Genomic DNA, 21,427 nt, shown 5'->3' with positions numbered 1-21,427 from the left:
CTCTCATTTCTCACTCTTCTTTTCTTGCCTTTCTCCCACTGGAATCAATTCTTTGGCTCGTCATCCTCCCAACTGCAGGACTATCAAATATATACGGCTTTGAATGGAAAGGTGGCCAGACAGAAAATATTGAAAGCCAACCTGTCCAATAGGCTGCCCTTGTTTGGCTGAAAACTGCGGGTCAAATTCAAGTTTCCTAGAGGTTCCATGACTATCTATGATCGTAGAAGTTGAGGCGGTAGTGTGGAAGAGAGTTATATTTAGTATTCCTTTAGGAGCTGTCTCATTGGATATCACAGAGATTCTGGTACAGGCTGTTACTGTTTGAGGGCTTCTGGGCCCGCGGCAGAGAAAATGGAGTGGGTGGTTTGCTGACAGTTCTTATAAATACCCCAGTATTTATTTAATGGCAGAAACACACAGAGAGAACACACAGAGCATTAGAGGAAAGAACACAGCTTAGCTCCATTCATCCCCTGGGCCCAGGACCAAGCACTTCTAATCTGTTCTGAGGAACTGCCTCTTGGGCCAGCTGCAGCCCTGTGTCTGGGGAAGTCACCTGCCTGCCTGCTGAAGGAGGAAGGAAGGAAGGAACAGGGAACAATGAGGTCCTTGTAAAAAGCCAAGGTTTTTTTTTAAGTTTATTTTCTAATCATGTCACTCCTGTGCTTAAAACCTTTCAGTAGCTCTGGGATAAAGTTCGAAAGTCCTAATATGATGAACAAAGTTCTATGGGGCCTGGCCAAAGCCGGACTCTTCAGCCTCATCTCTCCCCACCTTCCCATTCAGCACAGTTCCTCAAATGTGTCCACCCTCTGCCCACCTCAGGCCTGCACCTGCCAGTCCCTCCACCTTGAAAGCTTTTCCCCCCATCGGTACCCAGTTAATTCTAACTCATTCCTCATTTCTCCGTTAAAACCTCACTTCCACAAGCTGAACTTCAGCATCATCAGAAAGGTGTTTCCTGATTGCTCGCATGAAGCCTCCACCCTTTGTCAAATGCCTCCACAGCTCCTTAGACTCTGCCTCTATTCAAGTTTGTGATGACGTATTTGTGTGATTATTTAAACAATTTCTTGTCTCCCTAGTCCTGTCTTGCTTGCTATTTTAACCCCAGCCATAGACTCATAGTAGATATGCCTGCCGTGTAGTAAAAGTTCCATAAATTTTGTTAAATAAATGAATGAACAAATGAAATAAGTGTTTGAGCACTTAAATAATTACCTATTAATAAAGGGAAGAAGGGAGATCCCGATGCTTTTCCCTTATCCTCAGTTCCTAGCAGTGCCTTAGTCTGAAGATACATGCCCCAGAAGCTGGATAATAGAAGAGCTAAGAGAAAGGAGAGTAAAGTGTCAGAAACTCTTGGACTCTGCTGAGAGCTTGGCCACCAAGCAGTCATCCCCTTTAGAACTGTCCAATATGGTAGCCACTAGCCAGGTCTGCTATTTAAATTCAAACTAGTTAAAATTAAATAAAATTAAAATGTTGGTTTATCAGTCTTACCAGCTACATTTCACATGCTCAGTGGCCACACATGGCCAGTAGCTACCATAATGAACAGAGCAAATAGAGAACATTCCTATTATCACAGAAAGGTGTACTGAACAATGCTACTCTGGAATAGAAAATATCACAAAACACAGGATTCTCAACAGGATAACATAAGAGAGCCCACTTTCCCTTTTGCTTTCAAATCAGGAGGTTGGGGAGGGACCCTGCATCGATAACTATTAATATTATTGTCTCTACTGCATGTGATTCCAGGTGCTGCAGCTGAAGTTTGTTTATCTGTAAAGTGCTCCCAAATATAGGGTTGTTGTGATGATTAAATTAGTTATAACCTGTGTTTAGGCCCTTAGTTGGCTCTCAATAAATGGCAACCACAATTATTGTCATCAGTTGAAAGTCAAAACATTAAGAGCAAGAGAGACTCTGGTGCAAGTTATCGAACTTCTCTGAGCCTCAAGTTCCTCATCTCTAAAATGGGAGAATAGCTTTTTCCATCCTAGTAGGATTTGATAGCATATTTTTCAAGAAGGGGTTATCATAGTTCCTAGCACATGGTAAGTTTCCCAAAACTGTTAGCTCTTCTTGTTTTATTACTGGTGAGTGCTATAACAAATCTGACTTTCTCATGAATCACCTCAGAAATTGGATTCCGGCTGTTGAAACGTTCCAGGTGTGTGTTTAAAGATGTGTAGATGTGGCCAGTAGTGCTAACTTCCTCAAGCTTTCATTTGGTTTTGCTGAGGGCTGGCAACCCAACCTGTTAAGTCAAATTGTTAGCAGAGTTAAATTTCCTTGGGTTCCACTCATGTTTCTGAGTGTCTGTGACTTTTCACCATGCCAGGAATTACCTGGCAGATGCTATATATCAGAATTCTATTAAAAATACAGGTCGTCTTAAACAATTGAACTTCTACCTAATTTTTCCATTTGGCCTCCACTATGTTTCTTTAATGTCTCCTGTCAATTTTGCTGGCTCTGTTGTCATCCAAATTTTAAACTTGTTTCATAAGGCAATCAAATTCCAAACAGGATATGCATGTTTGTATTTGGAGAGAGGAGAGTGGGAAAACAAATAATGTTTAATCTGACATCAAGTTAAAACCAAGAGAGATGGCTCACGCCTGTAATCCTAGCACTCTGGGAGGCCGAGGCGGGAGGATTGCTTGAGCTCAGGAGTTCGAAATCAGCCTGAGCAAGAGCGAGACCCCATCTCTATTATAAATAGAAAGAAATTAGCCAAACAACTAAAAATAGAAAAAATCAGCCGGGCATGGTAGCGCATGCCTGTAGTCCCAGCTACGCAGGAGGCGGAGGCAGGAGGACTGCTTGAGCCCAGGAGTTTGACGTTGCTGTGAGCTAGGCTGACACCACAGCACTCTAGCCCAGGCAAGAGAGTGAGACTGTCTTAAAAAAAAAAAAAAGATAAACTAAAAACCAAGAGAGAGAAAGCAGGGGTGGCAGAAGGGGACCCCTAACATATGATACATAATGAATACCCACCATTTGCCAAACGCTGTTTTGGGTACTTTATTTTTTCTTGTGGACTTATTTTTTCTTCTTTTTTGTTTAATTTTTAATTAATACAAAGTAAGATATATACATGGTTAAAATATCATTACATGTACCTGGTTTAAAATGCAACTGTAGTTAAAGTGTACAAATTTTTCATCTAAAACATGTGAATGATAGTAAATATAAAAAGTCCAAAAATTAGTTATTTTTCACTTTTTAAAAAAGTTATCTTTCTTTTAAAATATTCAAAATAATCTATCAAAAATAAATAGCATAAAATCAAGGTGTTGGCAAGACAAAAATAAATAACGAAATGAAGTTGTAGTTAATCACTATCAAATTTTAGTCAAAGCTACTTTAAAAAGCTGAACATTTTATTAGCTTTTTAGAAAATTTGGTGAAGCCTTTTAAAATAGTTTTAAACTATTTAGTCTTTGCATTCAATGTTAATCTATTTGCCAAAGAATCCATGTTGTGCTTTCCATATGTAATGTTTAGATCTCTACACATAAAAATTTAAGGGTAAAATGAATTAATATTGCAAAATGTTCTTCAGCCACTCAGTGCAATGTTAATGAACACTGTGCTAATTTATGAGGCTCTTCAGAACCATGAATTGGAACACAAAGAAAAGCAAGAAATGGCTGCTTGGCTCTCTGGGAAACAATACTTTGTTATGCAAGAATCTTTTGCATTCACGATAAGAGGGAGGATTTGACAAGTTAATTTGTCTTTTCTCTTACCTAAGCACTCCTGCCACTCAAATTCTTCCTGCGCTCCAAAGCTGTGCCTCTCTCACTGAAAAACTTCTCAGCATTCTGATGAAGGTGCCTTTTGTTTTGAGGATCTAGGGCAAGAGATGTGAGGAAGTGTGTCTCCCTGGGGCTTGAAGACTGTTAGGCAGAAGGGTGAATGTCTAGGTTTTCAGGGTTTCCCTGTCTAGAAGTTATACCATGTGACAGAGAAACCCACCCACACACACACCCTTTTTTGAATGTTTATGACATGAGGAACTCTCTAAATTGTGGGTCTCAGAGCAGGGGTTCCTCCTGCCTGAGCTTAAGAGTGATGCTACTTTAAAAATTAATTAAAGAACATACAGTCATTAATGAGATACAAGATGATTCTTTTTTTTTTTTTTTTTTTGAGACAGAGGCTCACTGTGTTGCCCGGGGCTAGAGTGCCGTGGCGTCAGCCTAGCTCACAGCAACCTCAAACTCCTGGGCTCAAGTGATCCTCCTGCCTCAGCCTCCCGAGTAGCTGGGACTACAGGCACACGCCACCATCCCAGCTAATTTTTTCTATATATTTTTAGTTGTCCAATTAATTTCTTTCTATTTTTAGTAGAGACGGGGTCTCGCTCTTGCTTAGGCTGGTTTCAAACTCCTGAGCTCAAACAATCCGCCCGCCTCGGCCTCCCAGAGAGCTAGGATTACAGGCTTGAGCCACCGCCCGCGCCGGCCCAAGATGATTCTTAAAAGCACTACCGTGAACTAACAGTAAAGATTGGCTATAAAGTCATGCCATAAAGGCACTCCCTCTGCTCCAAACATTTAACGATGATAGTTAAAAAGTGAAATAGTGCAATAGATAGTTAAAAAGTGAAATACAAATACTGTTGCCTCACACTATATTCAGCAATTGAAAGATGCAACAAGGATCTAAATGTGAAAGATAAGAACAATAAAACTCAAAAACACATAGGAGAATATATTCACAACCATGGATTAGGCAAAGAGTTTTTAAATAAGACACAAAAGCGATTTTCTCTTGAAGCCCAGGGGTTCAAGACCAAAGGTAGCTATGGTCAGGAGAGACTGATGGCAGCTTTGTTGGTGGGGAGTAACCTGCCGCATTTGCCTGTAGTTACAATGAGTTTACCCCTCAATCCCAAACCATTCCTTAATGGATTAACAGGAATGGTGAAACTTAAGTGGGGAATGGAGTACCAGGGATACCTGGTATCTGTAGATGGCTACATGAACATGCAGCTTGCAAATACAGAAAAATACATACATGAGGCATTGTCTGGACATCTGGGTGAAGTTTTAATAAGGTGTAATAATGTCCTTTATATCAGGGGTGTTGAAGAAGAGGAAGAAGATGGGGAAGTGAGAGAGTAGCATCTTGTGTGGGGTTTTTAAAAAATAAATATTGCTAGATCATAAAGATTTGTTTATTTTTCAAAAAAAGACACAAGCACTGAACATAACAGAAAATGCTATATTGATAAATCAGACTTTGATAAAAGTAAGGGCTTCTGTTTATCAAAGGACACTATTAAGTAAGTGAAAAAGCAAGCTAAAGACTAAGAGAAGATATTTGCAATACATATATCCATCGAGGGACTCAAATCCAAAATATAGATTAAAAATTTCAGTGTTACAGCTCTTTTACAATTTGTCTAGCAGGTTTACCAGTCCTCACCAGAAGACATGCCCCCACAAGCAAAAAAAAAAAAAATAATCTACCACAAGTCAATAAGAAAAAGACTGAAAACTCAAAAGATTTGAACATTTACTTCACAAAAGAGGATAAAATGCCAAAAAGCAAATGAAAACATGTTCAATGTTATTACACCTTAGGTAAAACCATTAAGAGATATTACTATGTAATAACCAAGAAAGAAAAAATTAAAGAGATTACAATACCAAAGTTTGATGAAGATTTGCCGCACCGTCATTTTCATACACTGGGGATAGGGGTTAAATGGATATGATCACTTTGGAAAACCAGCGGAATCTATTACAGCTCTGTGTACACTTTCCCTGTGATCCAACAGCCCTATCCCTATGTGTGTACACTGGAGAAATGAGTGCATATGACCACAAAAAGGCATTTAAGAAAATCCATAGCAACATTCTTCATAATAGTAAAAAACTGGAAATGTCTATCAAAAAGAAAATGGATAAATAAATTGTGGTAGAGAAACATACAGTAGAATACTACATGGCAACTTAAAAAGTGACATATGGCTATATGGAACAACATGATGGATGTCATAAAAAATGACCTGCAAAAAAGAGCCCAACAACAAAAGAGTCCATGCTGTGTGATCATATATACATGAAGTTCAAGAGTAGGCAAGACTAATCTATAATGATAAAGCCAGAATAGTGATTGCCTTAGTGTATTGACTAAAAAGAGGCCAAAGGAAGCCTTCCTGGGTATTGAGAATGTTCTATAAATTGATCCGGGTGGCAAGTAACCAAGTGTATGCCTGTATAAAAATTCATTGACTTGGCTGGGCGCAGTGGCTCAGGCCTGTAATGCTAGCACTCTGGGAAGCTGAGGCGGGAGGATCGCTTGAGGTCAGGAGTTCGAGACCAGCCAGAGCAAGAGGGAAACCCCGTCTCTACTAAAAATAGAAAGAAATTATCTGGACAACTAAAAATATATAGAAAAAATTAGCTGGGCATGGTTGCACATGCCTGTAGTCTCAGCTACTCGGGAGGCTGAAGCGCTTGAGCCCAGGAGTTTGAGGTTGCTATCAGCTAGGCTGACACCACACACTGTAGCCAGGGCAACAGAGATTGTGTCTCAAAAAAAAAAAAAAAAAAAAATCATTGACTTAAACAATTAAAATTAGTGTACCTAACTAAAGTATATTAACTTTTTAAAAAACCTACTTAAAAAAATAGTAGAATAAATATCATAACAGAAAGACAAAGGCATAAAAGCAGCTGAAGATTTGAGTATGTTGGGCTCTGTCTCCTTTCTTTTTTTCTTTTAGTCTGAAAAACATCATAAATGCTTATTTTGAAAAATTGCCACCAAATACCATTTTAATGTATTTGGTGTTGTCATTTTTCTTTACAGGCTAATAAAAAATATTAAACTCAACCTAGCCAGATATAATACATTAGTTAGTAAATGTTTCACCTCCTATAGATTTAAGGCCTTCCCTAAGCAGAAGACTGGATAAGTAGTGGTTTAGCTCGTCTCTGAAAGAACTGCTGAAGGATAGATAATGTTTAGCAAGAAAAAAAGCTAACACAGGGGGAAGGAGTACAGTGAGCATGGGAATTGTTAAAATATGTTGGAAATGTTAATGGTCTATTTACTGCATGTTAAGAGCTGAATTGTGTCCCTCCAAAATTTATATGTCCTAATCCCCAGTGCATCAGAATGTGAATGAATTTGGAGATTGTCTTTAAAGAGGTAATTAAGATTAAATGAGGTCATCATTAGAGTGAGCCCTAATCCAATATAACCAGTGTCCTTGGAACAAGAGGAGATCAAAACACAGACACACCCAGAGAGACCATGTGAAGACACTGGAGGAAGACCACCATTTACCAGTCGAAGAGGGAGGCCTCAGAAGAAACCAACCTTGCTGACACCTTAATCTTGGACTTCTAGTGTCCAAAACTCTGAGGAAATAAATTTCTATGTTTAACCACCCAATCTGTGGTACTTTCTTTTGGCAGCCCTAGCAAACTTATATACTGCAGTAAAACCAGAAGTTGGTTTAAAATGAAAAATTTTAGACAGTAATAGGAAAGACGGGAGTGTTTGATGAGTAGTTATAACATGTTAACATCTTCCTTGATTTTCAACTATGTAAGATAAACACATTTTCTTTCCCAGAATACGATACCTTGGCAGAGTTGAATAGTTGTGACAGAAACTATGCCCACAAAGCCTCTTCATTTAGTCTTTTATAGTAAAAGTTCACCAAACCCTTCTCCATGGATTTATTTTGTGAACATTAAAAAACACGAACAGGCCAGGTGCAGTGGCTCATGCCTGTAATCCTAGAACTTTGGGAGGCTGAGGCAGGAGGACTGCTTGAGGCCAGGAGTTTGAAACCAGCCTGAGCAACATAGCGAGAGACCCTGTCTCTACAGAAAAAAAAGAAAAATTAGCCAGGCTCAGTGGAGCTCGCCTGTAGTCCCAACTACTTGGGAGGTTGTGGCAAAAAGGATCACCTAAGCCCAGGCGTTTGAGGCTGTAGTGAGGTATGAGTCACTGCCCTCCCGCTAGGGCAAGAGAGATCTTGTCTGAAAAAACAAAACAAAACAAAACAAAGAAAAACCATAAACAAAAAGGATACACTTCCATACATATTTAATTCTGGGGTGGGCAGGCACTTGGGAAATGAGATAGACATATGAAAGAACAGTTCTTTAATTACATATATATCTGGAAAATTAAATTATTAAAAATCTGGTTGGTGAATATACAGATATTATATCACTCACTTTATTTTTCTGTATGTTTGAAATATTTCAAAACAATATAAAATTGTTGTGGTTTGGGAAGGATATCTTATTACTATACAGAATACTTTCCATTTTTTTTCTTTGTTTTTCTTACCCCACATGGTCACTGATATATAGTACCTATTTTATAAATTGGAACATACAGCTTTGAACTCTGATTTTAGACTTAAAACGTCAGCAACAGTGTGCTAAACCAATCAGGAATTAAGATTAAGGAATTGAAGCTGGTTTTCCCTTTTGAGGGAACGCTTAACCAGAACCTGTGCTGAGAAATATTTTGTTTCCTAATTTGTGAAATTATATATACGAACCTTTTTACACATTTAGGGAATTAGAATCCCTCTTAGGTTTATTTTAAACAATTATCTGGCACTAACAGGAATAAAATTCATGATATTCAGATCATTCCAGAAAATCTAGGTCATATCAAAGTTTGGTTCTTTGGAAATTTGATTTCCTTATATAATTTTCAAGTTGCTTAAAGCAATAGATACTCATGTACTGCTTTAGAAAAGGAGTAAGCCATTTAGCCTGAATTCAGAAGATAGCAGGTTTCATTTCTTTTACTTACATTGTACTTTTATTGTAAATGATAGGAAAGCTGGTAAAACAAGTATATATGTTAGTATTTAAAACAGAATGCAGGCCGGGCGCGGTGGCTCACGCCTGTAATCCTAGCTCTCTGGGAGGCCGAGGCGGGAGGATTGTTTGAGCTCAGGAGTTCGAAACCAGCCTGAGCAAGAGCGAGACCCCGTCTCTACTAAAAATAGAAAGAAATTAATTGGACAACTAAAAATATATAGAAAAAAAATTAGCCGGGCATGCCTGTAGTCCCAGCTACTCGGGAGGCTGAGGCAGAAGGATCACTTGAGCCCAGGAGTTTGAGGTTGCTGTGAGCTAGGCTGACGCCAAGGTACTCTAGCTTGAGCAACAGCGTGAGATTTTGTCTCAACAAAAAAGAATCATGCTGGAAATGATTTAATTACATAAATGCTTAAAAACCAGAGAAGGGGATTTTTATGTCTCCCTACCCTAGGATTCATATTTTTCCTTAGAAGGATAGGTTTTATTTTATAGGTTATTAAAATAAATGTCTAGTAATCATAGCTACTTTCTTCAGAGAGAAGTTAGCCTAAGGAGTTCCACTTAGGCATAGACCTCACATCTCTCTGTTTTGCACACATGTCCAGCCTCTATCTCTAAAAGCAGGTGGTTGTGCCAGGCAGGATGTCAGTCATCGGCCGGGAACTGGGCCAAACCTATGCTGGGACCACTTGGTCTGTACCCTTGGAATCTGTGTCTCCAGTGAGGATGATTTCAATCCATCTGGGGGTTTAGTTTTCTTGGTGCTTTATAGAAGCAGTACGGGCTTGGTAGGAAGAAATATGGCAAAAAACCAGCTAGATGGAATAACAAGAGCAAGTCACAAAACTTGCCTTTCTCAGATGGAAAGATGTGTCTGAGCAAGGGATGCTGGATGATGGGGCCAGCCATGCTGTTTGGGGGAGGGTATCCACACAACATAGTAAATGCAAAAGCCCTGAGGTAGGAAAGAACTTCCTGCATTTGACTGAAGGATGTTGCACACCAGGGAGAAGGACGGGAAGAGGTGGGCCTTGTTGACTTCATGTTATGTCATCTCATGTTGTGGAGCTGAGATTGTATTTTGAATGTTATGAGAAGCCATTAGAGAGTTTCAAGCAGGGAATTGTGGGGTCAGGTTTGCATTTACAGTTTTGAAACTCTGGATTATGGAGAAAAGATTGTGGTAGAGCAAGGGCAAATGCAAAGAGACCAGTTGGGAGCTTGTTGTTAGTAGTCTGGACAAGAAGTGATGTCCATGGAGACAGATATGAAGAGATTCCAGATAGCTTTTTCAGGCTGAAGTGACCAGTATTTATGGAGAACTTACTATGTGAGAATAACTGGGAGTATAAAAATGGGAAAGATAAGTTTTACTCTCAAGGGTGTCCAGGGAAAAACAACTAATTTTAAGAGATTCCTATGTATCTTTCTAAATGTTTCTCTTACTTTTGCATTCTTCTATGCATTTATTGAACATACATAGAATTGTACTTATATATCAATGTGAGTTTTTTTGTGTGTGAGTTTATTTTTAACACAAATGGTAGTAAACTGCACTGGGGGGTTATTCAACAGTGTTTCTTGGAGATCTATCTATATTATTACATGTATATCAAGGACATTCTTTGTAACAGCTGTATAATATTCGACAGTATGAATATATCACAAGTAATCTCCACTGGTCAACCTGCCCCTACCATTCCTACTCTCCCTTGTTGTTTTCTGAACATGCCTTTTTTTTTTTTTTGAGACAGAGTCTCTCTCTGTTGCCCGGGCTAGAGTGTCGTGGCATCAGCCTAGCTCACAGCAACCTCCAACTCCTGGGCTCAAGCGATCCTCCTGCCTCAGTCTCCTAGAGTGCTAGGATTACAGGCATGAGCCACCGCGTCTGGCCTGAACCTGCCTTTTTTACTTCAGTAAGTGGTAGATACTTTGTAAATGAAAATATTGCTTTTATTTTTTTGGCACTCACTTCTTAAAGGTGCTCTGTGCACAGAAAGAGCTTACTAAATGCTCACAACAGCCTAATTATGAAGAGGCAACAAGCCTCTTGAATCCTTCACCTTTCAAATTTCTCTGCCTCGTGCTCCTAAGGCACTGCACTTTGAATTGGCCTTGAAACTCTGGGCCTTCACCCTAAGGCAGTATGTCATCTGGGTGCTCTGAGCAGGAAAATAATGAAAAATAATGTTCAGTTGATGTCACGAACCATTCACCATTTAGACAGTAATGGTTTTCAGGGTGCGTTGAAATGAGATTGTCTACTTCTGCTTTAAAACACCCTGGAAATAGCCTGCCTCCTGAATTCTGACAGTGGCTTGGGAGGGGGAGGTGATGGGTAAGTTAATATTAAATCTGGGTCCCCTTCAACATTTTATTGTGAAAAATTTCAAACATACAAAAAAGTTGAAAGAACTGTACAGTGAACCCATTACCTAGATTCTACCATTATATTGTGCCCTACTTGCTTTATCACATCTCTGTTCATCCTCCCTTTGTCCATGCATGGATGCATCCATCTATCTTATTTTTTGATGCATTTCAAAGTACGCAGTGTACCTTGAGACAGCAAGACAAAGTACCCCTAAACTTTCAACATGAGCACCATTAGCTAGAGCTCAGTGTTTTCAATGCTTATGATTCTTTTTTTTTAATTTTTGAGGTAACATTTATATCCAGTGAAATGTACCGATCTCAAATGGTCCATTTTATCAGTTTGATAAATGCTCAGAGGGTGGAACCCAAACCCCTATTAATATCTGTTAAATCATGTTAGAGTTTGATAAGGGACTCACAGCCTTTAAGACTCTTATCCTTCCATAACCATTGCTTTGTTGTAAAAGAAAAAAAAAAAAAAAAGACTCCCATCCTGCTTCTTTGACAAAAATGGCCAAAAGTCTGCAAAACACCTCCACAGAGCCAGGAAAGAGTAGCTGTGGCAAAGCAAAGTACATCAAGCTAAGAAAGGAAACACTGAAGTTAACTGTCCTGATGGAACCTAGTCTATCACTTCAGACCCTCAGACTGGACTCAAGCTGGGAGAGGATATTTCCGTTTGCCCTTTGTAATATCCCTTTTTAGATCTATAACCTCTCTAGCTCCCCATTTTTACATATCACTCCGCATTAAAAATCAAAAGAATATAGGGAATTTGGAAAAAGGACAGAGAAAATTTACTGCAAAAAATGGGATAGGAGGGAGAATGTTTCCAGGGAAAAGCACATCTGTTAAGGCGTCTGGCTAGGGAGAGCTACAAAGCATGCAACCAATCTGATAATAAGCACATTATGACCCATATTACATATGATAACACTTGCTCTACAAAAGTAGGGCAACTTGCGAAGGGGCCTGAGAAACAACACTGGGGTTTTAAAACCTGCGTTAGAAAGGCCAAGCAATGGTGTGCGACTTTCTAATACAAAACTGAAATGTGCGCTGTTGACAATACTAAACACCACCCTTATTGTCATCAACAACAGTGAAAACAACAGTTTCAACAATAGTTGAAAACACCGAGTTTAGTGTTTTGTTTTGTTTTTTCAAGTTTGAGGCCAAAATCGATACATACTCTTTTGAATGCTGCTTAAAAAGTTTTTTTTCCTGGTTAATATGCATACTGGTAGTATCAATTTAGAAAACTATGTAACATTATAGAAAAGAACATAGCAATAGGTTATATTTTATTTTTTCTTTGTTCAGAGAAACTTCTTTAGTAACGAACTACAGAAATTATCCCTGAAAGTATAGTCTTAGCCATAGATTATAATTCCACCACCTAGAGATGAACCCTGTTAACAAACTTTTTATATTCAAACTTTTTCCACTGCTCATAGTTTTTATTTTGACAATCCTTTTAGACAATCATTCTTTTTACTAACCAGCACTTTCAAACAAAAATTACAGAAAATATTGATTTTTTTTTTTCCCTCCTGTGGCAGATTTGGTCCAGAAAAAGCTATAGGAAGAAAGCGTTATTAACCACACACACACAAAAAAAGTTTGACAGAAAGTATTTAAAAAGAGAAATGGAAAACATCACGCCTTTATTTTGGTGAATTAGCAACAAAGAAAAGGATTAGCATGGACGGGTACTTTTCAAAAATATTTTTTTTCCTCTGGCTCCCGCTAGGGTGGAGGAAGTTATCTCCGCTCCGAGAGAGGGTGGAACAGAGTGAAAGGACAAATGACCCGGGTGTGAGCCCCCCACCCTGCCCGGGCTTGGGAGCGCGAGGGTCAGAAGGGGGGCCGCGGAGGGGGGAGGTGGCCAGCAGGTGCCTGGGCTCCAGCCCCCTCCCCCCACCCTCGCCCACACCCGGAGATTGGCCTCGCCCCCTGGCGGGCGAGCGCTAGGTGTCGAGGCACTGGGGTGGGGGGTGCAAGCCCCGCGGGCAGCGGAAAAGAGGCTGTGAGGGGCCTCCTGCCCCGGCACACACCGAGAGGCTGGCACCCGCCAGCACGCACCCCTAGTCCGCAGCCCCGGGGATCATGTCCGTAGCCAGGGCGCGGAGCAGAGTCCGGGGCAGGAGAACCAGGGGAGGGCGTGTGCAGTGGCGGCGGCGGCAGCGGCAGCGGAGCCGCTAGTCCCCTCCCTCCTGGGGGAGCAGCTGCCGCCGCCGCCGCCACCACCACCTTCTGCGCGCGGGCCGCGGCCAGAGCTAGCCCTGCAAGCGGCGCGCGCGGGGGAGGGCGGGGGCGGGGAGAGGGGTGGGCGAAGGGGCGGGAGGGCGTGGGGGGAGGGTCTCGCTCTCCGACGACGAGAGCCCGAGAGGGAGACCCTGGCGGCGGCGGCGGCGCCTGACACTCGGCGCCTCCTGCCGTGCTCCGGGGCGGCATGTCCGAGGCTGGCGGGGCCGGGCCGGGCGGCTGCGGGGCGGGAGCCGGGGCGGGGGCCGGGCCCGGGGCGCTTCCCCCGCAGCCTCCCGCGCTGCCGCCCGCGCCCCCGCAGGGCTCCCCCTGTGCCGCCGCCGCCGGGGGCTCGGGCGCCTGCGGTCCGGCGACGGCAGTGGCTGCGGCGGGCACGGCCGAAGGGCCAGGAGGCGGTGGCTCGGCCCGGATCGCCGTGAAGAAGGCGCAACTGCGCTCCGCTCCGCGGGCCAAGAAACTGGAGAAACTCGGAGTGTACTCCGCCTGCAAGGTACCCGCTCGCCGCCGGCGGCACGCGGATGGGCGCTAGGGGCTCAGCCCGCGGGACCCCCGCCCCCACCCCCTCCCGCTTCCACCTCCGCCTCCCGCCTCCCGCCTGGGGCCGGCTCGCTGCACCGCGGAAGTGCTCTCGTCGCCCGCGCCCAATTAGCTTCTTTTTGGATAGGAGTCCTGCTGGGTTTTAAGAAGGGAGATCACTTAGACGGAGACCTTCATTCCTCCGCCTTGAAAGGAATAGCCTCGGCATCCGCGCCCCGGGGCTGCTCTGGGGCTTTGTTGCTCTGTAGGAGCTCGCCGCAGGCACTTTCCCGGGAGTGGAGCAGTGCTCTCTGTGTGGCGGGCAACCCAGGGCCAGGGAAACATCTTTTGGTGGGTTTGAGTGGTCCCTTTTGCGCGCGGCCTCTTCCCGTGCTGCACTGGGAGGAGCTGGGTGCAAGGAGTAAGGGCGAAGAAGACTCGTGCACTCCTGGCGCTTTGGTAAATCGAAGGGGAGGAACGCGCGGGGTGGGAAGGTGGGCACAGTCCGCGGCGAGGGTCCTGTGGCGCCTGGCACCCTCGGCTGGGGGCGGAGGCGCTACGGCGCGCGGTGACAGCCCTGTCATTATTGTATTATTACTTGTTTAGTTAAAACGCTGTCCCAGCTGCTCGGGGTGTAAACAGGATTTGGCAAGGTGACAGCCTAGCGCGGCGGTCGCTGCTGCTCTGTTTGAGGACACACATTTCTTGTTATCCCTTCTCCATGCCAATTTTAGGCACCCCCTGGCCCCCAGCTGCAGATCCAGATGTAGGAGCCGTGCTCTTGAGGTGGGAGGATTGCCCGAGGCCGCGGGGCAGGCTGGCCCTGCACTGTCAGCAGCGGCTTTGTTTTGACAGGGTGACAGCTGAGGGGGGCGGGGACTTGGCCTTGTCAGCTCCTGCGGCCTGTGGCTGAGGCGGGGAAGAGGCACACTCATACACCTCCCATGTATTCTTCCCGCCTGCTGCAAACAGGCTCAGCTTCCCAGATTCCAGATTCCCACAGTGGACACTTCTGAATTTTGATGTCAGGATTATTTGTGCTGCTGGAACGTTGTTCCTCGGTGATACTGTTTTTAGTATTTACAGGAGCTTCTCAATTGAAGTGGAATGCCCTGTTATTGCTCTCTTACCACAACATGTCCTCATGTTCAAGTTGAGCGCCTGTGCGTCCTATACTGGTTCAATAAATATTTCTTGAATATAGGATCTAGCCCGTGCTTCTCAAACTTTAATGTGCATTGGAATCACCTGGAGAGCTGGTGAAAATGCTGCTTCTGAATCAGTAGGTCTGGGGTGGGCCCACGAATCTGCATTTCTAACAAACTTCCAGGTGATACTATGCTAGTCCACAGACCGCATTCGGAGTTTCAAGACCCTAGTTCAGATCTGGACACTATATTATTAATCCCTTTTGAATTTAGTGGAAAAAACAGAAGCTGTGAAATAATAATGCCACATGGTTGTTACTTCTGCAGAAGGAATGCAAACAAGATAAAGTGTGAGGTATGCTTATAAGAAAGGTGGAAGCCCAGGAGTTGATTATGAAGGGTATTAGACTAGGGAGAACAGGACATTGAGTGTAGCAGGTGGAAGGGAGAGTTGTGTACAGAATCAAGAACAAGTTCAGTTACTTGGTGGGCTTGGTGTTTTGCAGCCAGAGTGGACTCATGTAGGAACTGTGTCAACTAAGTGTTTCTGTCCTGGCTTTATTTTTAAGTTTATTTATTGCATTCTCATCAGCAGCACCTCTTCTCCCTGCTGCCTGCTGTCACCTTAATATCTGAAAATTTTCCTGCAGTTTTGGTTCTTTCTAAAATCATGAGCATATGTACCCTGTATTGATATTTTTGATTCTTTCAAATTTCTGTGAGTGAGATGTAGCACCTCTTCTAAAGTTTGTGACTTGAGTGTTTTCTGTTTACATTCAAGACCCAACTTATAGGAAGGGAAAACCTCTCTTGTTAAAGGCTAGGAGACTATGAAAGTGTCAATTTTTATTTACCCATTCATTCAATAAATATTTAGAGGGTTCTCAACTGGGTGCCAGGCATTGTGCTAGGTGCTGAGCCGGTGACACACAGAATTTGTCCTTCAGGAGTTACTGATCTTGTGTGTGTGTGTGTGTGTGTGTGTGTGTGTGTGTGTGTGTGTGTTGGTGGGCCTAGGGAGACAGGCAATGAATCAAATTACAATGAAGTTCTGAAAAACTATTTTCTTGGAGTGGTCTGGGGACTCAGGGCAGGGCAATTCGTGGGCTGGATTATGGGTAGGTTGGGAATGGCGTCCTGGAGGAAGTGTTATTGGCTGCTAAGAACTCTTTGCAGGGTAGGGTGGGGTAGAGTGAAGCTTCTTGTAGTGGAGAAACTGAAAGCAGTTCTGCAAGCTTGGAGTTGAGCCAACCAGAGCCAGCCCTTCATTGGCCAGGGCTACTGGGTTGGGGGTAGGGGGTGTGTGGCCAAGAGGGCACTAAGGACTCCAGGAAACTTAACTGGGGGAGTCATATTGTCTCAGATTTGCTTTTTTTTTTTTTTTTTTTTTAACTGTGCTGGATTGAGGATGAGGGGGTGCTAGAGAGAATGTTTTGTGGTTCTTTCTCAGCTTGTCTCTGCACTTAATATAAGCAAGCCGGAAAGGACAGATTGTTCTACCTTTTGCCACAGGCACCTTGGTAAATTGGAAAGATTACAGAGGTGAGACCTAGAAAGAGATGAGGTAGTTTACTGAGGAGTATTGAAAGAAAAACAGGTCCCAGACCTGTTAAAACATCTGGCTTGGCCCGGCGAGGTGGCTCACGGCTGTAATCCTAGCTCTCTGGGAGGCCGAGGCGGGCTGATTGTTTGAGCTCGGGAGTTCGAAACCAGCCTGAGCAAGAGCGAGACCCCGTCTCTACTAAAAATAGAAAGAAATTAATCGGACAACTAAAAATATATAGAAAAAATTAGCCGGACATGGTGGTGCATGCTTGTAGTCCCAGCTATTCGGGAGGCTGAGGCAGGAGGATCGCTTGAGCCCAGGAGTTTGAGGTTGCTGTGAGCCAGGCTGACGCCATGGCACTCACTCTAGCCAGGGCAACAAAAGCGAGATTCTGTCTCAAAAAAAAACATCTGGCCTTTAAACTTCACAAACAAAACTGATAAAGAAGGGGAGCTAGTTCACAGCCAGGGTAGTGTGCCACACCTCAGAGAGAAGGAAAAAAAAAAAAAAGAAACAAACTTGTTTTACAGGATCCAGGGTAGAGGTCTTTGAACTATATCCTGCAAAGGTTGTTTCAGAGTCATTTTGCTGATGTGTGACACAGCCAAAGTGATCATTAAGAATGTAGATCTGACCATGTAATGCCCGTACTTTGGGCCCTTTAATTTCTCTTACTGGGGTCCACAAGGCCCTATATAGCCTGGCCAGTGCTATCTCTGACTCTTTGTCAGGGCCTTGAGTACATGGTTCCCTTCTACCTCTGGGCTTTTGCACATGCCGTTCACTGGGACTGAAAACTCTTCTGTCCTTACTTTAAAATTAACTCCCAGTTCTTCCTGTACATCTCAGATTCCTTGACTTTCCTTTACTCTCTTAGCCAAACTTCTCATTAGAAATTATCAAAACTTTTCTATACTCTTCCTTCCTGGTACTTTTATTGTGATTGTAAATAAGTGTGATTATTTGATATGTGTTTAGAATCTGTGAACAGATTCTAAATGATGTGGTTATTGACTGAGTGAATGAACTAGAGAAGAGAAAATGGAGAAAATGATTAGCTGTTGGATAGCAGTTGTGGGATTTTAACTTGATTACTTCTTGACAATTGGGTAGAGGAGATTTTTCATGTAGGACATTTCTAGGTATCCTGCAGATGTTGATAGGACTGGGTTTTTAATGTTGTAAAAGAAACCTTAAGAGAATGTATGAGTAGCTCAAATCCCAATCTCCTTGAATTAAAGTGTAACATCTACTAACTTAAAAACAAAAACAAAATCATTGACTTACCCTTCCTAAAGAAATAGGCCATTTATCATGAGGGGTGTAGTGGCTAAGAGAAGAGGCTTCAGAGTTCAGGTTAAGCTGAGCTTAAGTTTTAGGATATCCAGCCCAGTGACCTTGGACAAGGACTTCACTGCAACTTCCATTTCCCTGTCTAAAAAGTAGGAATAATGTGATCCCCTATCATAGCATAACAATGAGGATTTAAAATGGGCTATTTTAGGCATCCAGCACAGTGTTCTTGCCCATGGTAAGCCCTTATAGCAGCTTAAGGGAGACACTGTTAACTGAAAAGTCAAGAAAGGACATGAGACTCATCCTCAAATCTCAGCTCTGCCACTTGTGTGATCTTGGACACAAGTCACTTAGTTTTTCTCTGAACCTCGATGACTGCATCTATAAAATGGTGGCCATAACTTCAACCTTGAAATTAAAAGAGAAAATGCCCCCAAAGTTCCTAGAACTTAAAGATGCCAGGTTAATGCTGGCTGAACTGAATTGCCTGGTACTTTATTTGTATATCAGAGTCAGTGGCCACAAAGCATTTATGGCGAACCCAGTTGCTCGGATTCTGGGCTGAGTGCCATACTTAGAGAATTACAATGGGCACAGGACTATAAAATTACTCTTAATTTTAAAAGTAATGGTTTATAATCTAGAAATGACACTGTAGAATATGCAGAGTGGAGGTAGAGGTGCCACTATAGGAGAAAAAGCATCCAGAAAGCATCCCCTGTTGGCCGAGGGCTGGTAGACAGGACACTGGAACAAGCCTTATAGTTGGGGAGAGCCCCCTAATGCAGTTGTTTGTATTTGTCAATCATTCCTCCAAAGAGCAAATTTCTTTTCAATTGTCAGCATCTAGAGCAGGAGCTCTTACCCAGGAACTGTTTAGTCCCCCAGGGAACATCTGGCAATATCTGGAGACATTTTTGGTCATCGCAGTTGGAGGAAGGGAGTGCTACTGGCAACTGGTGAGTAGAGCCCAGGGATATTGCTAAACATCCGACAATGCCCAGGACAGCTCCCCACAACAAAAGGCTTATCTGGCCCAAAATGTCAATAGTGCAGAAGTTGAGAAACCCTGCTTTAGAGGAAAATTGTAGTGTCCCATAATACCATATATACTTTCGCAGCATTGGAAACAAAAAACAATCTTTTAATGTGAATTTGAATAATACTCGAAATCTGAAAAATCTCACTTTGTGAATCATGGGCATATTTTTTAAATAGCTTTATTTCGGTATCATTTATAGATCATAAAACTCACTCAGATGCTTTTCAGTAAATGTATACAGTTGTATATCCATCACCACAATCCAGTTTTATAACTCTTCCATCTCCCCCAAAAGTTTCCTCCTGCCACGAGTACCTTTTTAAGGTGATATTTTGTATCAATTGATTGTTGGCTTGCAAACAGAAACCAAATTAAAAATATCTTTTTCGACACTCTTCAAATAGGCAGGATTGTTACAGCAAAATACAAAACATGGGGGGAGGTAGATAAAATGTTTTAAAAGATTAGTCTTTAGCCACATAAATATACTGCATACAGTTATGTTATGTGTGGTGACTTCTCTGAAAGGCCGTAAGATCATAGAGCTGAGGTCCCCAACCCTGGGCTGCAGACCAGTACGGTTTGTGACCTGTTAGGGACTGGTCTGCAGAGCTCCCCCCAATCTGTGGAAAAAATTGTCTTCCATGAAACTGATCCCTGGTGCCAGAAGGGTTGGGGACCACTGTCATAGAGCCAAACACACATAGGAAAAATGTTTTTCATTTGGCAGACGCAATACAAAAAGGCTGAGAGAAAGATGTCCAAATTTAATTCTATGTCCTCATAAATTTTCAGGGAAGATGGAAATTCAAGCCTGCAAAGCTTTCAGATTGCAATTTGTAGTTTTATATAACTGAAAAAGTAGTTTACAGGGCAAAACAGAACAAAATCTGCTGAGGACTGTTTTGTTTTAGGAAGCATGCGTTTGCAAGTAGCGATTTGTGATGCAGCGCTGTTTAAGATTTTTGTTTTGTTCTCTAAAACCAGCCAGCAGTTTTAAACCCAGTTGCCTATCCATGTTAGCCAGATTTAATTCTAGGGTTGTTAGGCCCATCCACAGGGTCTGACCCATCATAGGAAGTTTGGAGGGTGAAATACACACTTTCTTGTGAGATGCCTTGGAACAGTCAGCACATCTGCTTCTCAGATGAAAGATCTGAATACTCAGTGCAGTGCTAATAAAATTTGAATTTTCAAGGCATAGGGGTTCTGATTTGGTTAGTCTTTCCTAAACAGAAAGTAGCTGTTTAGGAAGAGTTGTCAACAGTTTCCTCACTCTGGATGCAGGGTGCCTTTCTTGGTGGTAATCTGATTCAAACATGGGATCAGAACGGGCTCACTGGCTACCTGCATGTGGGCGGAACATTGGGAGAATCCTCCCCCTACTCTCTCCACCCTGGGTGCCCCGGGGCAGCCACTTCACTGCCTAGTTTCAGTTTCCTCCTGGGTGAAGTGGAAGTCCAGGTGCCACCTCATTGACTTATGACACTGATGAGTGTTAAATAGTTTATCGTATGTGAAAGTTCTTGGAACACAGGCATTCCACAAAAGTCTGTTTTATTTTATTTTTAAAAACATTCCATTGGTATCGGCAGTTTGTGTTTTGCCCAAGTGTTATGTCTCATGTCATTTGATTCTTCTACCCGGGTTAAGAGGAAGGTAAGGAAGGTCATTTTACTAAAGCAGGGAACTGAGACCCAAAGAGGTTTAAGCGACTTCCTCAAGCTGCAGTGGTTACTCAGGAAAGCGCCAGCTCACTGAGATTCTCTTGCCAGAGCACCACCATTTTGCCTCCTCTTCCAAAACTTTCTCATGAGGGTGGAGGGGGTCACTCTTCTTCCAAACGGTTTCCGGAGAGGATTTCATTTGTTTCAGGCATTCTGCTCTCATTTGAGGTTTATTGTACTCCTATTGAGAGAGGTATGTTCAAAGCCTTTTCTAGTCCATTGAAACTGTGCAGGCCATAAAGTAAACAAAATAAGTGTTCTTTATTACTGCCTCAGGACAGACATATGCATGCCCTTGATTGTTTTAAAGCTGACAATCAAGACTGGTCACCGTCGGCCCAGTAGAATTCCCTGTTGAAGGTAGATGAAAGAGGTACCTATTCAGGCTGTGGAAGGTGCCAAATGTGACAGAAAGTTAAGGAATTGACTATGGTGAAAGGTTAGTAGTCCCCAAACAGTTCTATTTAAGACTGAATGCACAGCGATATCTCAGCACAATCAAAGGAAAGTAATTTTTTAAAAAAGATTTAATTTGATTGTGCATACAGTAATGTGCTCAATCATGAGTTTATAATGCAATGAATTTTTACATATGTCTACTTCAGTGCAACTGCCGCCTAGATAAAGCTATAGGACATTTTCAGCACCTCAGAGGGCTCCCCAGTGCCTTCTCC

At 42.7% G+C, this 21,427-nt stretch overlaps 2 protein-coding genes across 2 annotated transcripts in view; both read left to right on the top strand.

Annotated features, from left to right (window-relative positions):
- Positions 1 to 4,895: 4,895 nt before the first annotated feature.
- Positions 4,896 to 5,147, top strand: LOC105826059 (small nuclear ribonucleoprotein F-like). The gene has a single exon (XM_012663974.1). It carries the CDS (start codon positions 4,896 to 4,898, stop codon positions 5,145 to 5,147), a length of 252 nt encoding a protein of 83 aa, XP_012519428.1.
- An 8,468-nt stretch (positions 5,148 to 13,615) lies between these two features.
- KAT2B (K(lysine) acetyltransferase 2B) overlaps positions 13,616 to 21,427 on the top strand; it is a 152,606-nt gene continuing 144,794 nt past the window's right edge. The window contains exon 1 of the mRNA XM_012663159.1: positions 13,616 to 13,968. Within this exon, the coding sequence (XP_012518613.1) occupies positions 13,666 to 13,968 (303 nt within the window). The 5' untranslated portion in view covers positions 13,616 to 13,665. The remainder of the gene's footprint in view (positions 13,969 to 21,427) is intronic.

This window comes from Propithecus coquereli, unplaced genomic scaffold, assembly GCF_000956105.1.
Source record: "Propithecus coquereli isolate 6110/MARCELLA unplaced genomic scaffold, Pcoq_1.0 Scaffold12, whole genome shotgun sequence".
Lineage (NCBI taxonomy): Eukaryota > Metazoa > Chordata > Mammalia > Primates > Indriidae > Propithecus > Propithecus coquereli.
Note: the sequence above shows the minus strand (reverse complement) of the source record. Positions and strands in the feature narration are given on the sequence as shown.